This window comes from Melozone crissalis, unplaced genomic scaffold (assembly GCF_028551555.1).
Source record: "Melozone crissalis strain CALT ecotype California unplaced genomic scaffold, PUWL_Pcris_2 ptg000027l_1, whole genome shotgun sequence".
Classification (NCBI taxonomy): Eukaryota; Metazoa; Chordata; class Aves; order Passeriformes; family Passerellidae; genus Melozone; species Melozone crissalis.
Window position 1 is genome coordinate 26765327 of NW_026535805.1, and position 12821 is coordinate 26778147.

Sequence of the window (12821 nt, forward strand, 5' to 3'; positions counted from 1 at the left end):
CATAGTGCTAGCAACAGACATGAAGATATGAATAATCGGTCCTATAACTTAGGTAAATCAAAATTAAATATTTAGAAGTTAGATAGGAAGCAAAAAGCTCTATATCAAACAAAAAAAAAAAGGATGGCAACACAAAATGTAATGACCATTAACACACTGAATTCACAGAAACTTCCAACACTGCTTTTGTCCAAGGGTTATTTCTGAAGATGATGTTATAATTAGCCACAAAGACTCAAGCATTTAGTTGCACCAGTTATTCTATGCTGTCATTTACTCCTGTTTAAAGGCCATTGACAGAATTAGAAAAAGCTTTGAAAGTACAATACCTTGTAGCCCATTAATGATAGAAGTAATTTCTATTGATTTAACTGGAGCTTGTTCAGAATTTTTGGCTTCAGTGCTGTCAAGTTTGGACCCAGTCTCTGGTGACGTGCTGGTGTGAAAGGGGGGTTTTGACAAACGTCGCAATTTGCAAGGTTTAGGAGAATACTTCTCTTCCTTCTCTCTGTCAGTTTTATTCTAGGTGAAAAAGAGATACAAAAACTCTTCTGATTGGAGCACACATCTTTTAATGAATTACAATTAAACAATGCTTACAGTTATCTTAAACATTCAATCTGTAGAGGAAAGCTCTCCTCTTTGTTTCAAGGACTACAAACACCTTCCTACACTTCATGCCAAGACCTTTCTACTGAAGACAGGGACTTTGTCAACAAAAAAACAAATGGGAAAACAAACACAGGCAGTGCTCGAGGAGAAGTGGCACTGCAGCATGACAGGCTCAGCGGTGGCAGAAGGAAAAGCTTCCTTGCAGCCCACTGTCCAAGAAATATGTCATCATCTAAGCTTAAGTATCAGTTGTGGAAGAGTTAATTTTGAAAAAAATTTTGGCAATAAAATTATAGAGTTCCATGCACATGGACTAGTCCATAGATTGGCACTGCAGAATCAGAGAGATCTCAAATTTCACCCCCCTCAAGCTGGCTCCCAACACTGACAATAATCTGTATCCTCCTCATTTGATTTCTGTACATTTAATTAAAAATTCAGGAAAGAAGGAAAGAGAAGCTTCCCCTCCCCACCTCAAGGAGCAAAGCCAAATTCATGATGAAAAGACATCCATGTTTAAAAGGCTATGAAGTTGCTTTGCCTGATAAGCATTTTTAAGCCAATCAAAAGGTCAGGAAGGGAGGCAAGGATTACTTAACTATGTATCAAACTAACACAGGGAGCAACAAGAGAGAAAAGGGAGAAAAACTACCTTTATTTTCTTTCGATGCTTAATTTTTGGTACATTTTTGTCAGCTGGTCTCACTATCTTGTCTGCCTTTATCCACTCATCGTACCTAAAGAGAAAAAGAAATCGTACACATTTATCATTTTAAGCAGATAATCACATCACAGTAGAAATTTAACTGAGGAAAAACAGAATTAGCAGCCATATAAAAACAGAATTGGAATTTGAATCAGGTAATTTGTGGAATTCTCAAGTCTGTGAAGTTTCAGCGAAGGTTCAGAGGATTAATGTCTTTTTACACTGAGGGGTAAATGCAAAACCTATTTTCCAGTCTGCACAGAACAGCAGTAATCCCTGTATGCAGGTAAAAAAACTACATGAATGAGAAATCTGTACTGACCTCTAAAAGGTATATTCCTATTTATACACTGTAAAACCTTAACAATGAAATAAACAACAATAAAATAAAATAACAAAATAAATCCTTTCATCTACATAAAATGTGACCAGTTAATAAAAATAAACTCTTTTGATCCTGAGTGACTGCAAAAAGTTATCTGGAGTGAGTAACCCTTTGGAGTCACCAGCTTTGAGTCACTGACATCACAGGGACATTTTTCAGTTCCCCTTCTGTTAAAGGTTTCCACTTAGCACCAGAGTAATGCAAGACAAAAATATACTAAATAGCACCAAGTTATTAACAACAGGCATCTTGTTATTCAAGACTGGACCTGTTAAGTACAAATCCAAGACCAAAGAAGTACATTCTTAGTAAGAACAGACTGTAACTATGGTACTGGGCTTGCCAGATTGTGTATTTCTGAAAAAGTCAAGAGTCATTTAAAGTTTTTTTTTCCTCCTGATAACAATAAGCTGCTTTACTACTTAAACTGTAAAATCAAGAACCATATGCATAACAAACAGTTCAGTTAAAAATTAGTTGGTATTAACTTTGACCTGAATGTACATATAAACAAATTTTGAACCTCCTAGGTAAACATAAAAATAGAGGGGAAAAAATCAACTTTAAAAACCCAAAAACTCGTACAAGATGGAGTTGAGCACAATCACCATGCTGGCTTTCCAGCTGGGCTTATTTGATCATAATTTTGATACATGACTACTGACACAGTCCTAATTCAGCTTCTTTGCAACCACTGTCAATTATATTCACAGTATTGACATAAATTAAAGATATTTAGGGAGAAACATGCAAGTTTCCAATATGCTTTCCTACATATTATAAGTTATGATCTATACAAGAGATTTCAGAAGCTAAATACTGTATTCTACTAACTTAAATGTGACATAATAATGGGTGAAAAATGAAGTAGCAGCAGTCTGAAACACAGCTTTCCAAAACAATTTTTTTCTGCTTTTTCAGCTCTAGGTGACAATAAAATCCACAAAATCTCACAGCAGACCATGCAGACTATGATATACCAAGACTGCCTACACTGCTGCAGACACCACTGCCATTGTACTGTTACACTGTCATTAGCAGGTGAGATGTCAGTAAACAGGTTCAAAACTGAAATACAATTCTGCAGAGTACTTGCCCATATGGAAAAATCCCATATTCTGTAAGACTGGGAAATCTTATTTGAAGCAATCTTTCTTCAAGACAAATACATGTTTTGCCCAAGGAATACCATGAAGTGCCTGCCAAATGGACTTTGTGACCCAGGGAAATGCAGGAGTATTTTATGAGATCTAAATACATGCAGGAAAACAGCACTAGGACCTGACAAAAGAATCCTCACTTTTCACCTGACACATGGTGAAAAGTGAGGATTCTGACAGCGTCCTTTCTGCCTCAACCACATTGCTAGAATACCAAATTTGTATTCACTCATTCTTATGCATCTCCAATAAGAAATTAATCTTCCTCCTATGCAAAGTCTGTGCACAGCCCACACTGTCTGAGATTCACAGCAACTGCAGTGCCTGCTGGGGCAAGAGCTGACAGACATGGGGGCTCACTGAACCAAAGGAGAGAAGTGCAGCATCTGAAGAGAACAGCTCTCCATGCCACAGAGTCCTAAACATCACGGACTAGAAACAGTGGTCATGCAAGCGCTCATCTCAAGCAGCACAAATTGGAACACCAGTGTGTGACAGTCACATTGCTGGACAGAGCACATCCTGCTTTACTCCTGACTGCACCCAAACCAGCAGGCAGACCCTGCAAGGAGGCCACAGAAATCTCCCATCTTCTCCAGGGACTCAGCTGCCCCACACTTCACACCTCTGCATCACACAGCTCCTTTCACTACTCACATATCAGATACATATGGTTTGTCTAAACCTAAACTGGACCCCAGGCTCAAACAGGTCCTGCAAAAAAGATACATTCCAAGCCACAGCTGACAACCTGACCCCAAATTACATTCTCCTCCCCTGCAAGACAGAGAAGCACCCTGAAAGCTGCATCTAAAATGGGGTGTGTGACTCAGACTTGAGCCTCTTTTCAGAACTGCACCTGCTAACATATGAACACTTACTTCATCACTAATCTTACTTTGGGCAGTCTGTTCACAAAACAAAATTAACCCAAAAATATTAGCAAAGAAGTTCTCCAGCTCTCATTACAAGAAGCATGTACTTTCAGAGAACCTGAGTTGTTTTACTGCAGTGCTGTCTTTCACATGTACTTGCCTCACCACCCTAAAGTGGGCAGATGAGAGTGGGGAGGAAGGAGAAAATATGGGGAGCTGCTCCTAAAAGAGGTGACACAGAGGTCTTTGAAAATCAAGACGGGGGATTTAATAAGAAATTATTATTTACTTATTTTTTTAAACCAGGCTTCATTTGAAATCCTGGAATGCTTTCATAAAGAAAATCCCCTTGCCTTACCAAAATGAAGATAAGGAAGAGCACCTTGCATCAGAGTATGTACTGATACTGTTACATTCACAGGCACTACTTGCAAGATAAAATGCACCACAACACACACTCAGAGACTGCACAGTCGATCTTCCACACCAGTACTAGAGGAGAAACAAGGAAGAAAGCACACGTGTCCAGACTAGAATTATAGTAGCAAAGGTAGCCCTTTTCTCAGAAGGACAAGTGACCTCAACGAGATAGCAAGTCTTGGCAAATTCACTGAAAAAGTCCGGTATACTACCTGTAGCTGCTAAAAGGGGAGAACTATTTTTTTTTTTCTGTGATCAAAGAAATGAGAAAAACTAGTCTGATACTTAAATACTGAGATATTAGATGGTGATTCTAGCTTGCCTAATTTCTTTTTCGTTTTTTTTTTTAATAATCCCTTCCTTGCCCCTCATTACTCTCCAAGACCAGAAACTTTGCTGCACATTTAATTTCAGTGGTTGACAGCAAAGTAGAAAATTTTCATATGAAATAATCTTTCAAAAAACTTAGACAGAAATCAGTATTTTCACATGCAGACTTCTGAAGGAAAGAAATGTTGAAAATAATAAGTCTTAGCTTTAAACATTTGAAACATTCAAGAATAACATGTTTTGTGATATTGTACCATAATGACACACAGTTTCATCAATCTAAATGCTTTTTAAATATGCACCCTCTAATTACTGGGAATACACTGCAGAAGAAAGTCACCTCAAACACACAATGAACTGCTCTTTGCACTGGGAGCTGAAGATTAAAATTACAACAGAAGGAACTGGCACCATAAGCCACAAAGAAGTTTAAGTCACATATAAAGCAAATATGTATTACACGTAATTCAGAACATCACTGGTTTGTCAGAAGAAGTTTCTCTGTATTTCTCTGCTTTTCTGGTAATATGTGGAAACATAAACAGGTCCCTCTAATAGGGTAGAGATTTCTACCATTCCCTTTGACTACAAGTCCACTGAACACTACCATTCAGAGACCTTTATCAGGCACACACATCACCTGAATCTCAGAAGGTAACAACAAGATCCTTTACCATAATGCTGTACAGCTTCTCCACTTTCTATTTACTCTTAAAAAAAAAAAAGTTCCGCAGTTCTTAATGTCACTATTCCAGAGCATTTAAAAAGAATACCAACTAATGAGGATGAGTATCAAGTTTACCCAACATCATTCCAAGTACCCTAAGGAATATGAGCATGCCCACACAAACAGTTATTCTGAATTCCAGACTGATACTGTAATTATCTTGTGATAAGAACCATTAGTAGCTATTTAGGATTTCTGTTCCAACTTATGAGTTTAAAGAACAGGCCATTAAATGGCATACCTGACCAAAAGGGGAAATAGGAAAGTCAACTTTAAGGAGCAGAAGAATGACAGAATTAAAAAAACTCTGGATGATGAGCAAATCCTAGTTCAGTACATCCCCTTACTGTACACAGAGTATTTGTCCCTGCTAAGTAATCTACAATGAATAAGGAGAGGAGGGAATTGCTTCCTACCCAGCTAAGGCAGTTGCTTTTCCAGGTTGTCACTTACTGAAAGCCAAATCAAGCTGTTACAGCCTACAAGACTAATCCTCACAATACTACTGTCAAAGTGTTTAGATGCTGGCTAAAGCTTACACACTCTATCTGTCAAATCCATAAATTTAAGTAATTTTACATGAATGAAAAAAAAATTGCCACATTTAGCAGAGTCCATGCACAGTCCCACAGCTAAACCTTAATCACTGATGTATTTTTCAGTGAAGAATCCTACTCCCCCCCAGACCTTTCCAAAGGGCTCTTTTGAAAACCAGGTAAAAATATAAACTCAAGTCCTGCTGCCAGAAAGACCAAACAATCAACACTCCTTACTTCTCAAATGAGTTCAAGTTAACTGAAAGTGCTTTTATTGTCAAACATATCCTAGTCACAGAAATAATGCCTCTGACATCAATCTGCAGATGTGCTTAAAATGCAGCGTTAAAAATTTAGAATCTTGATTTCTCCTTCAAGAACTGGGGTGCTGGAATCTCCAAGGTGAAGAAGACTCATTTCTGACTTCTCATTTCTTCAGATTTGAAGCAGAACTGCTCAAGTAAAATTCTCATCATCTCACCTCACAGCACGGATAACGGCATGATATTTGCTCCAAAGAAAAATAACTTCTATGCTTACACGTGAATTCCAAAACAAGAGTTTAAAAGCAAGAAACCTCTTGGAACTGTACACACAGTAGTCTTCAGTGAGTAGGATGAAAATTTCGGCAAACTGCACTCCAAGGGAGTCCTCCTCAATAAGAACTGGACCAGAATGCAAGTCACACCCCAGCTCCCACCTTGAGCAGGCGGCATCTCCCCTCATCTCGTGACTTCACAGCCCACTATGCTAACAGATGTTGTCTGAGCACAATTTATGTCAGATCCTATTCCTGTAGATCAATGTAGATCAAAATTCTACAGAAGATCGGTACCGAAACTGGCAAGAGCGAGATTCCTCCTCGGCAGCAGCACCTGGAAATCACCAGGCCTTGATGCAAAGAGGTGAATTCAAGGCAGCAACAGAAGCACTGCACTTCTCTGTTACCTTTGCTAGCAGATCTTGCTAGAACTGAATAAATGGCATTTGTCCTGCCCTCTTGGCCTGAGGCAGGATGACAGATGAAGGTTATGAGAACCTCAGCTTTCCCAGAAAAGGAAAAATAAGAAAAAAGTACCTCAGACTTGTCTCAGACTTGTAGGTTTTTTTTACAGACAGTAATAAAGTTTAAAAGGTAATATTTAAGGACAATGAGCAATTATATGGAAACTGAGGAAAGGAGCAGACATGTTTATAAGCCGCTAAAAAATTTTCGTTTTCTCCATTGTTTTCAAAGTTGCTTCAAGTTTTAAATAGCAAAAACAATGTCCGAAATAGCAACAGAAATACTTCAACTTATTTCTATTAATGCTAGACTAAAGACAAAAAACCCCATATGCTCCCACTTGTATTAAAGAAAGCATAAGAAGCCACTAGGCTAAGAAGAGTCTGGCTGGGGAGGAGGTGGGGTAGGGCAGATAGATATAAGATCAGATGAAATGCAGTTACTTGCTGTGCACTTATTTGCCACTAAGAATCTTGTTGCTTTCCAGTGAAATATCCTGTACACCAGCAACAGGGTGCTGTTGCTGTGCTTCCCTGACAAGAGTGAGCTCCCTCAGCTAAATGCACTACTCAAATACTGAATCAGAGAAAATCGGCTTAAGAGAGCCAGAGGAGGAACCTGAAAAGAGAGATGTATCACTTGCATGGGAAGATCTAAAAGTAAGATGGGGAACAAATGAAGCCTTCTTTGAACAAGTGATTTTAAGATGATTTTCAAAGTAACTAAAGCCCTGCATTTATATAGTGTTAAAAATCTAATTTCATACAGTACAATGACCTTCACAGAACACCAATACTGAAAGTTTAGGACTCCAGATGTCTATTACTTTAGTTTTTAAAATTCATAAGTGTATTTGAGAAGTAATTCAAGAAGTAATCACTAACTAAAACTCAAGTTACCTCACGTTCCATCCACAGTAGTGCACCAAGTAAAGGACTTCTCCACCTTCGATGTCAGAATCTTTAATACTAGCTTCATACATTTTTTGATTTTTCCCTCTTCCATACCGCACTTGGACTTTCATGCCTGGTGGATAGCATTCAAACTCTTCTTCCTCATTGTTATTGTTGTCTTCTTCCTCCTCCTCCTCTTCCTCCTCCTCTGCTTCTTCTTCATCTTCATCTTCTTCCTTATTCGTGTCATCTCTTGAAAGGTTTAAAAAATTGTAGAGTTAATATGAGATACTTCATAAGCTTTTCAGTTCCAAACCACATATATTGATAAATATTGTGGATGCATTAGAGAGTGGGAAACAGGAGGCTCCAAATATGAGAAACTGTACTACAGCTGAGTAATATCAGCAAAATAGGATATAGCAACACACACCAAATCCAGTGACTGTAAGGTGCAAAAGTGACTCAAAGAAAAAAAATTCATCAAAATCTTTATGAGTAGAAGTTGTTCAAACTCATCTTTATATGATTCTTGCATGCAGTCTCTTTGTTTAAATATAATTTTCCCACCTAAAAATTAGTTCTTTTCAATATAGAGAAAATTTCCTAAATTCCCTTTTTTAACCTACAAGTTTTACAAATGCTTCTTGAAACTTGCTTCTCAAAAAAAACCATTCTTTTATTACAACACATGAACTCTATCTGAACGGCTTGAAATTACTGTGTCCATAACCAGATTTTGGACAAAAAAAAACCCCAGCACCTTATGTGACTGTATTAGCAAATTAAACAATCTGTGCTAATTTATGACCTTGTCACTCCTTGCCAATTACACCAAAAGTATTCTAAATATGTCAAACTTGCATTTAATTACTATATAAATACACAGGCAGGTGTTCACTGCTTTCAGAAGTAAGCTTATTTTGAACACATTTTTAGATATTTTGGACCAATTTTCAGAAGCAGTAAGAACCTACAAATCTTGCTAGTTTCAGTCAATGGTAGCTACAGGCTGCTCAGTTATCTGAAAATTATCTGCAATCAGCTTAAAGAGGCAGACTAGATTAAAGAAGTTAATGGGGGAAAAACCTTCTAATCTTAATTAGACTTATAAAGCAGCATTATTGGCCCTTGCACCATTCTAATCACACACTCTGTGCAACACAGAACAGACTCAGTTGCTAACTAAATTCACAACAACTGCAGACTGCCAATAATCAAAAAACCTGATAGATGGAACAGGTATGTTTGGATATCTGGATAAGAGAGAACATAAGCTCCAAGTCTGATTCACACCAGTATTTTAGTTAAGCTTACAAACAGAGAAGTCTGTATTAATAATCTAAACCTTTCCATAACATTTTCAGTAGAAAATACTCAGATAAGCCAAGCTACCTTCTCTCTGCAAAAGGTGCTCCTTTGCAGAAGTAAAACTGCAGTATTACTACCTAATGAGCTGGCAAAAGGTAATTCAGGACAATATGCTAAATTCAACTGTAGTATAACCACACTGATTTAATAAAATTACTTCAGAAATGAATGTTGTCACATATATATATATATATATGCAGAGACACACTAAATATACAAATACATATATGTATATACACACATGTGCATACACACTGAGACAAAGGCTAAAAAAATCCATATTTGTCTAGTACACCAAGTCCCAGAAGACATATCTATTCATGTATATATGGCATGAACTGTACAGTATAATTCTAGAAGGCCAATATTTTAATTTTATTTTTTATGTATATATGTATGTATAAGTATAAATATACACACACACAAAGTCTCAGCCTTCCAGGAGATATATAGACAGACAGACAGACAGATAGAGAACTATATACTTTCAGTGAACCACTTTGCTAGTGAAGTTAAAACCGTCAGGGTTAAAAATGCAACATGAACAAACAAGCTTTGAAAGCTCACTTATGGCAAAATTTACTCCCCAAGGAAATCTGGAAAAAAAGGTGCCCAAAGATTCAGATGAAAAATCCCTGAATAGAACTCCACAGCTAACAACAAAAAGCACCAACTAATAATTTAAATTAAGTTATACTCTCTGCTGCACTAAACAAAAACCACTAGCCAATTTCAGTACAACAAGTATTATAATACAAAAGTTTAAAAAATGGGATCAGAAGCAGAGCTACCACTACTCCAAGAACAAGAAGAGCTTTTGATTTTCCTTTACTAAGTACACTTCAAAACTGCAGTGAACCGAATTCTGCCTTTCTACTTTTTTATCTCCAAGATCTAGGGGCACAATCCTTAAATGCTGTCTGCAAAGTAAAGTATGCCTATGCTGGAGATTCAGGGTTTTCCAGACACTGGTAATTATGGTGCCAGTGGCTTTTCGAAAGCTGAACAAATTTGGAGCCTCTCCCATCTTGGTGTCCCAACACATCCTACAAAGATTCCATGAAAATACCAGAAATTGGTTCCTTCTGGAAGAGATGTGTGAAACCATCACAGTGAGTAACTTGGATGGTCAAGGAGATGGGAACAGCAGGCTGAACATAGGTGGAGGGCATGTCAGGAAGCAAAAGCAAAATGGCAGCAGAGATGGCTGCAATTAAAAAGCATTCTAAGGAGTGACTTGGTTAGCAATCATAGGCTTGAGGTTTTTGGAAACCAAACAGAAGCAAAGAACGTTCATCATTTTGGAGCAGAAAAATCCAACACACTCATAGAGCTCCTGGAACAAAAAAGCAACAAAAAAACCCCAACACAAAACCCAAGAACACATACCAACAGTTGCATGGAAGATATTGTCTTATAATGCCATAAATAGTTCAAATCTGGCAGTGCAGACAAAGGAGAAGCTGTGACTGCCACAAAAGTGAGGTTTCTAAGAGGAAATTGTGATTGTAGGCATCCAGTATGCACAGTCATAACTTCATTAGTCCATGTATGTATGCGTGAGATCATTGGATTTTCTTCAATGCTGTTTAGTCAAAATCCCATTTGGGGGAAGGGCAAAAAAAGAGAAAAGAAAAAAGAAACAAACCTCTTGGCAGCAGACAGTAATTGTCAACTTAAAACCAGTACCAAGCAGTATCTATCACAAAGCTGCAACAATTTGAACAACCCCAGAGGCAGCTGATGAAACAAGGCAGCAGCAGATGTACAGGAGACACAGCAATACAAGTGTAACTCTGTTCCTGAATCCAAAGTTATCCAGAGTTACAAGTGTAACTCTGTTCCTGAATCCAGAAAGCTTATCAGGACTCAAAGGCACTACAAATTACAACCACAGACTAAAAAGAATACCCTCACCCCATCTCACAAGGACTGGGAACATAAACATTCAGAAGCAAGAAATGAATGAATGAAAATGCAAAACTATTTGTTAATAAAGAAAACCCATTAAAATATTTAGAACATACAAATATTGCTTATCATTAGTGTCAAAGGACAAGGCAACATCCTCAAAAGGCTAAAACCACACACAGTAGGTCACTCTCAGTCAATATAAAGATTTAACACCAACAAGCCCATGATTAAGTGTATTAACAACCGGACGTGGTTATCAAATGAAACACTGCTGCTCTCACACCACTCAAGAAAATGCAGCATCATGCAAATCTCCTTCAGCCCACATTCTCTGGCACTAAACACGAGCTGTTACAAAGCCCAGGTGAAACCTATGAAAACAGTGTGATTTGCAACATTACATCTGCCTCCCAGAATTCCTGTTTTGCAGCAAACCTACCCCTACTCCAGTACACTTCCCCTGATGCACCAAACTGGTACACACAGCAGGTGAGGTGGCACATGCAAGATTATTTTTTCAGGGGTTATTCTAAAATTTGAGGAAGCAATATTATTTCAATTATTGGCTTAATTAAGTCATTACAGTTAATTGAATCACTAGCAGAAATAAACTCTAGTATAATTGATACTTCAAGATTAGGAATTAGCTTCTATTTTTGTTTCCTGCTTATTTTTTTCCCTTTTCTCATCCTAGAGCATAATTTAACCTCTACTTCTCATAATACAGAGCTGAAAGATGTCCAGTCTCTTTTCAAATTGCCAATCACAGATGTGATGGTGACTTCAGGTCACCAAGTGACCTTAAGTTTTAAGGCAGAGAGATCACTGAAACCTTTACTCACACCATGATAATGGAATCTCATCTTTAATTCCACAAAATAACACATCTCCAAAAATCACCAGTATTTGTCTTCCCTCTTGGTCTGGTTTTGGCTGGGATAGAGATTTTCTCTCCTTGGTAGCACAGTGCTCTGTTTTGGATGCACCAGGGTGGGAGGAGAGAGCCAGTGGTTGTATGGTACATGACTGCCAGTTGGGTTGAACCACAGCACCTCTGAAGTTACAATGAAAATCTGAAAATAGAAGTCCCAGGGACTTCTGTCTGCGCACAGAAAGTTGGAATAAATGCAGTTGGGGTCCCTTGTCCCAAGGCAAGGGGAAGGCACTGCCTTGATCTGAGTCACACCTGAGCGTAGCACAGTCCACTTCAATCATGCAGCACGTTGGCTGTGACCAGCGTGCTCCTCTGCTGCCAGACAGGTGACAGGACCTCACACGATCACTTCTCATCACTCAGCCACGTGCTGAAACATTCATCAAAAGGATAAAAAGTGGTTCCAAAGTCTGACTGAAGAGTACAGCCCTTCCTGTTTTACAGCACTGGTTCACATTCGCCTTGGAAGCATCCAGTATCTGATGAGTGTTTAAAGACTCTCCCACACATGTAAGCCTTGGTGACAGTCACCATGGTTAATAACCTACACAGTGACCATTTGCTGTGTAAAATATGATGGCAGAACCACTTTTCCCAAATCAGATGTCTCCCTTCCATTCAATACAAAGAGCCAGTACACTTACACTGCCACTCTACACTTCATTATTGTGTCATCTGCAGCTTATTGCTTTATCAAAAGCAGTCATTACATGTATGTATGTATCAGTCTGGATTCTATATTAAGAAAAAACAATCAATTAGACTGTTTCTGAAAACATGACTATGCAATGAACTTATTTCCTCATACAAAGCCAGTTGAAATACATAAGAGAACACACATCACAAATAAGAGCACTGAAATATATTCCTATAAATAAAACTACTAAGTATGGTTCTTATAGGCATTTTCCTTTAGCATACACACCAACAGTTTAAAATTCTGAGCATATGT

The 12821-nt window shown here is 38.1% G+C and overlaps 1 protein-coding gene across 1 annotated transcript in view; it reads right to left on the reverse strand.

Moving 5' to 3' along the window:
- Positions 1-12821, reverse strand: part of ARID4B (AT-rich interaction domain 4B) — an 88195-nt gene that overhangs the window by 10988 nt on the left and 64386 nt on the right. Inside the window, exons 17-19 of the mRNA XM_054279482.1 lie at positions 7657-7902; positions 1265-1349; positions 330-522 (exon numbers count right to left, since the gene is read on the reverse strand). Coding sequence (XP_054135457.1) covers positions 330-522; positions 1265-1349; positions 7657-7902 — 524 coding nt within the window. The remainder of the gene's footprint in view (positions 1-329; positions 523-1264; positions 1350-7656; positions 7903-12821) is intronic.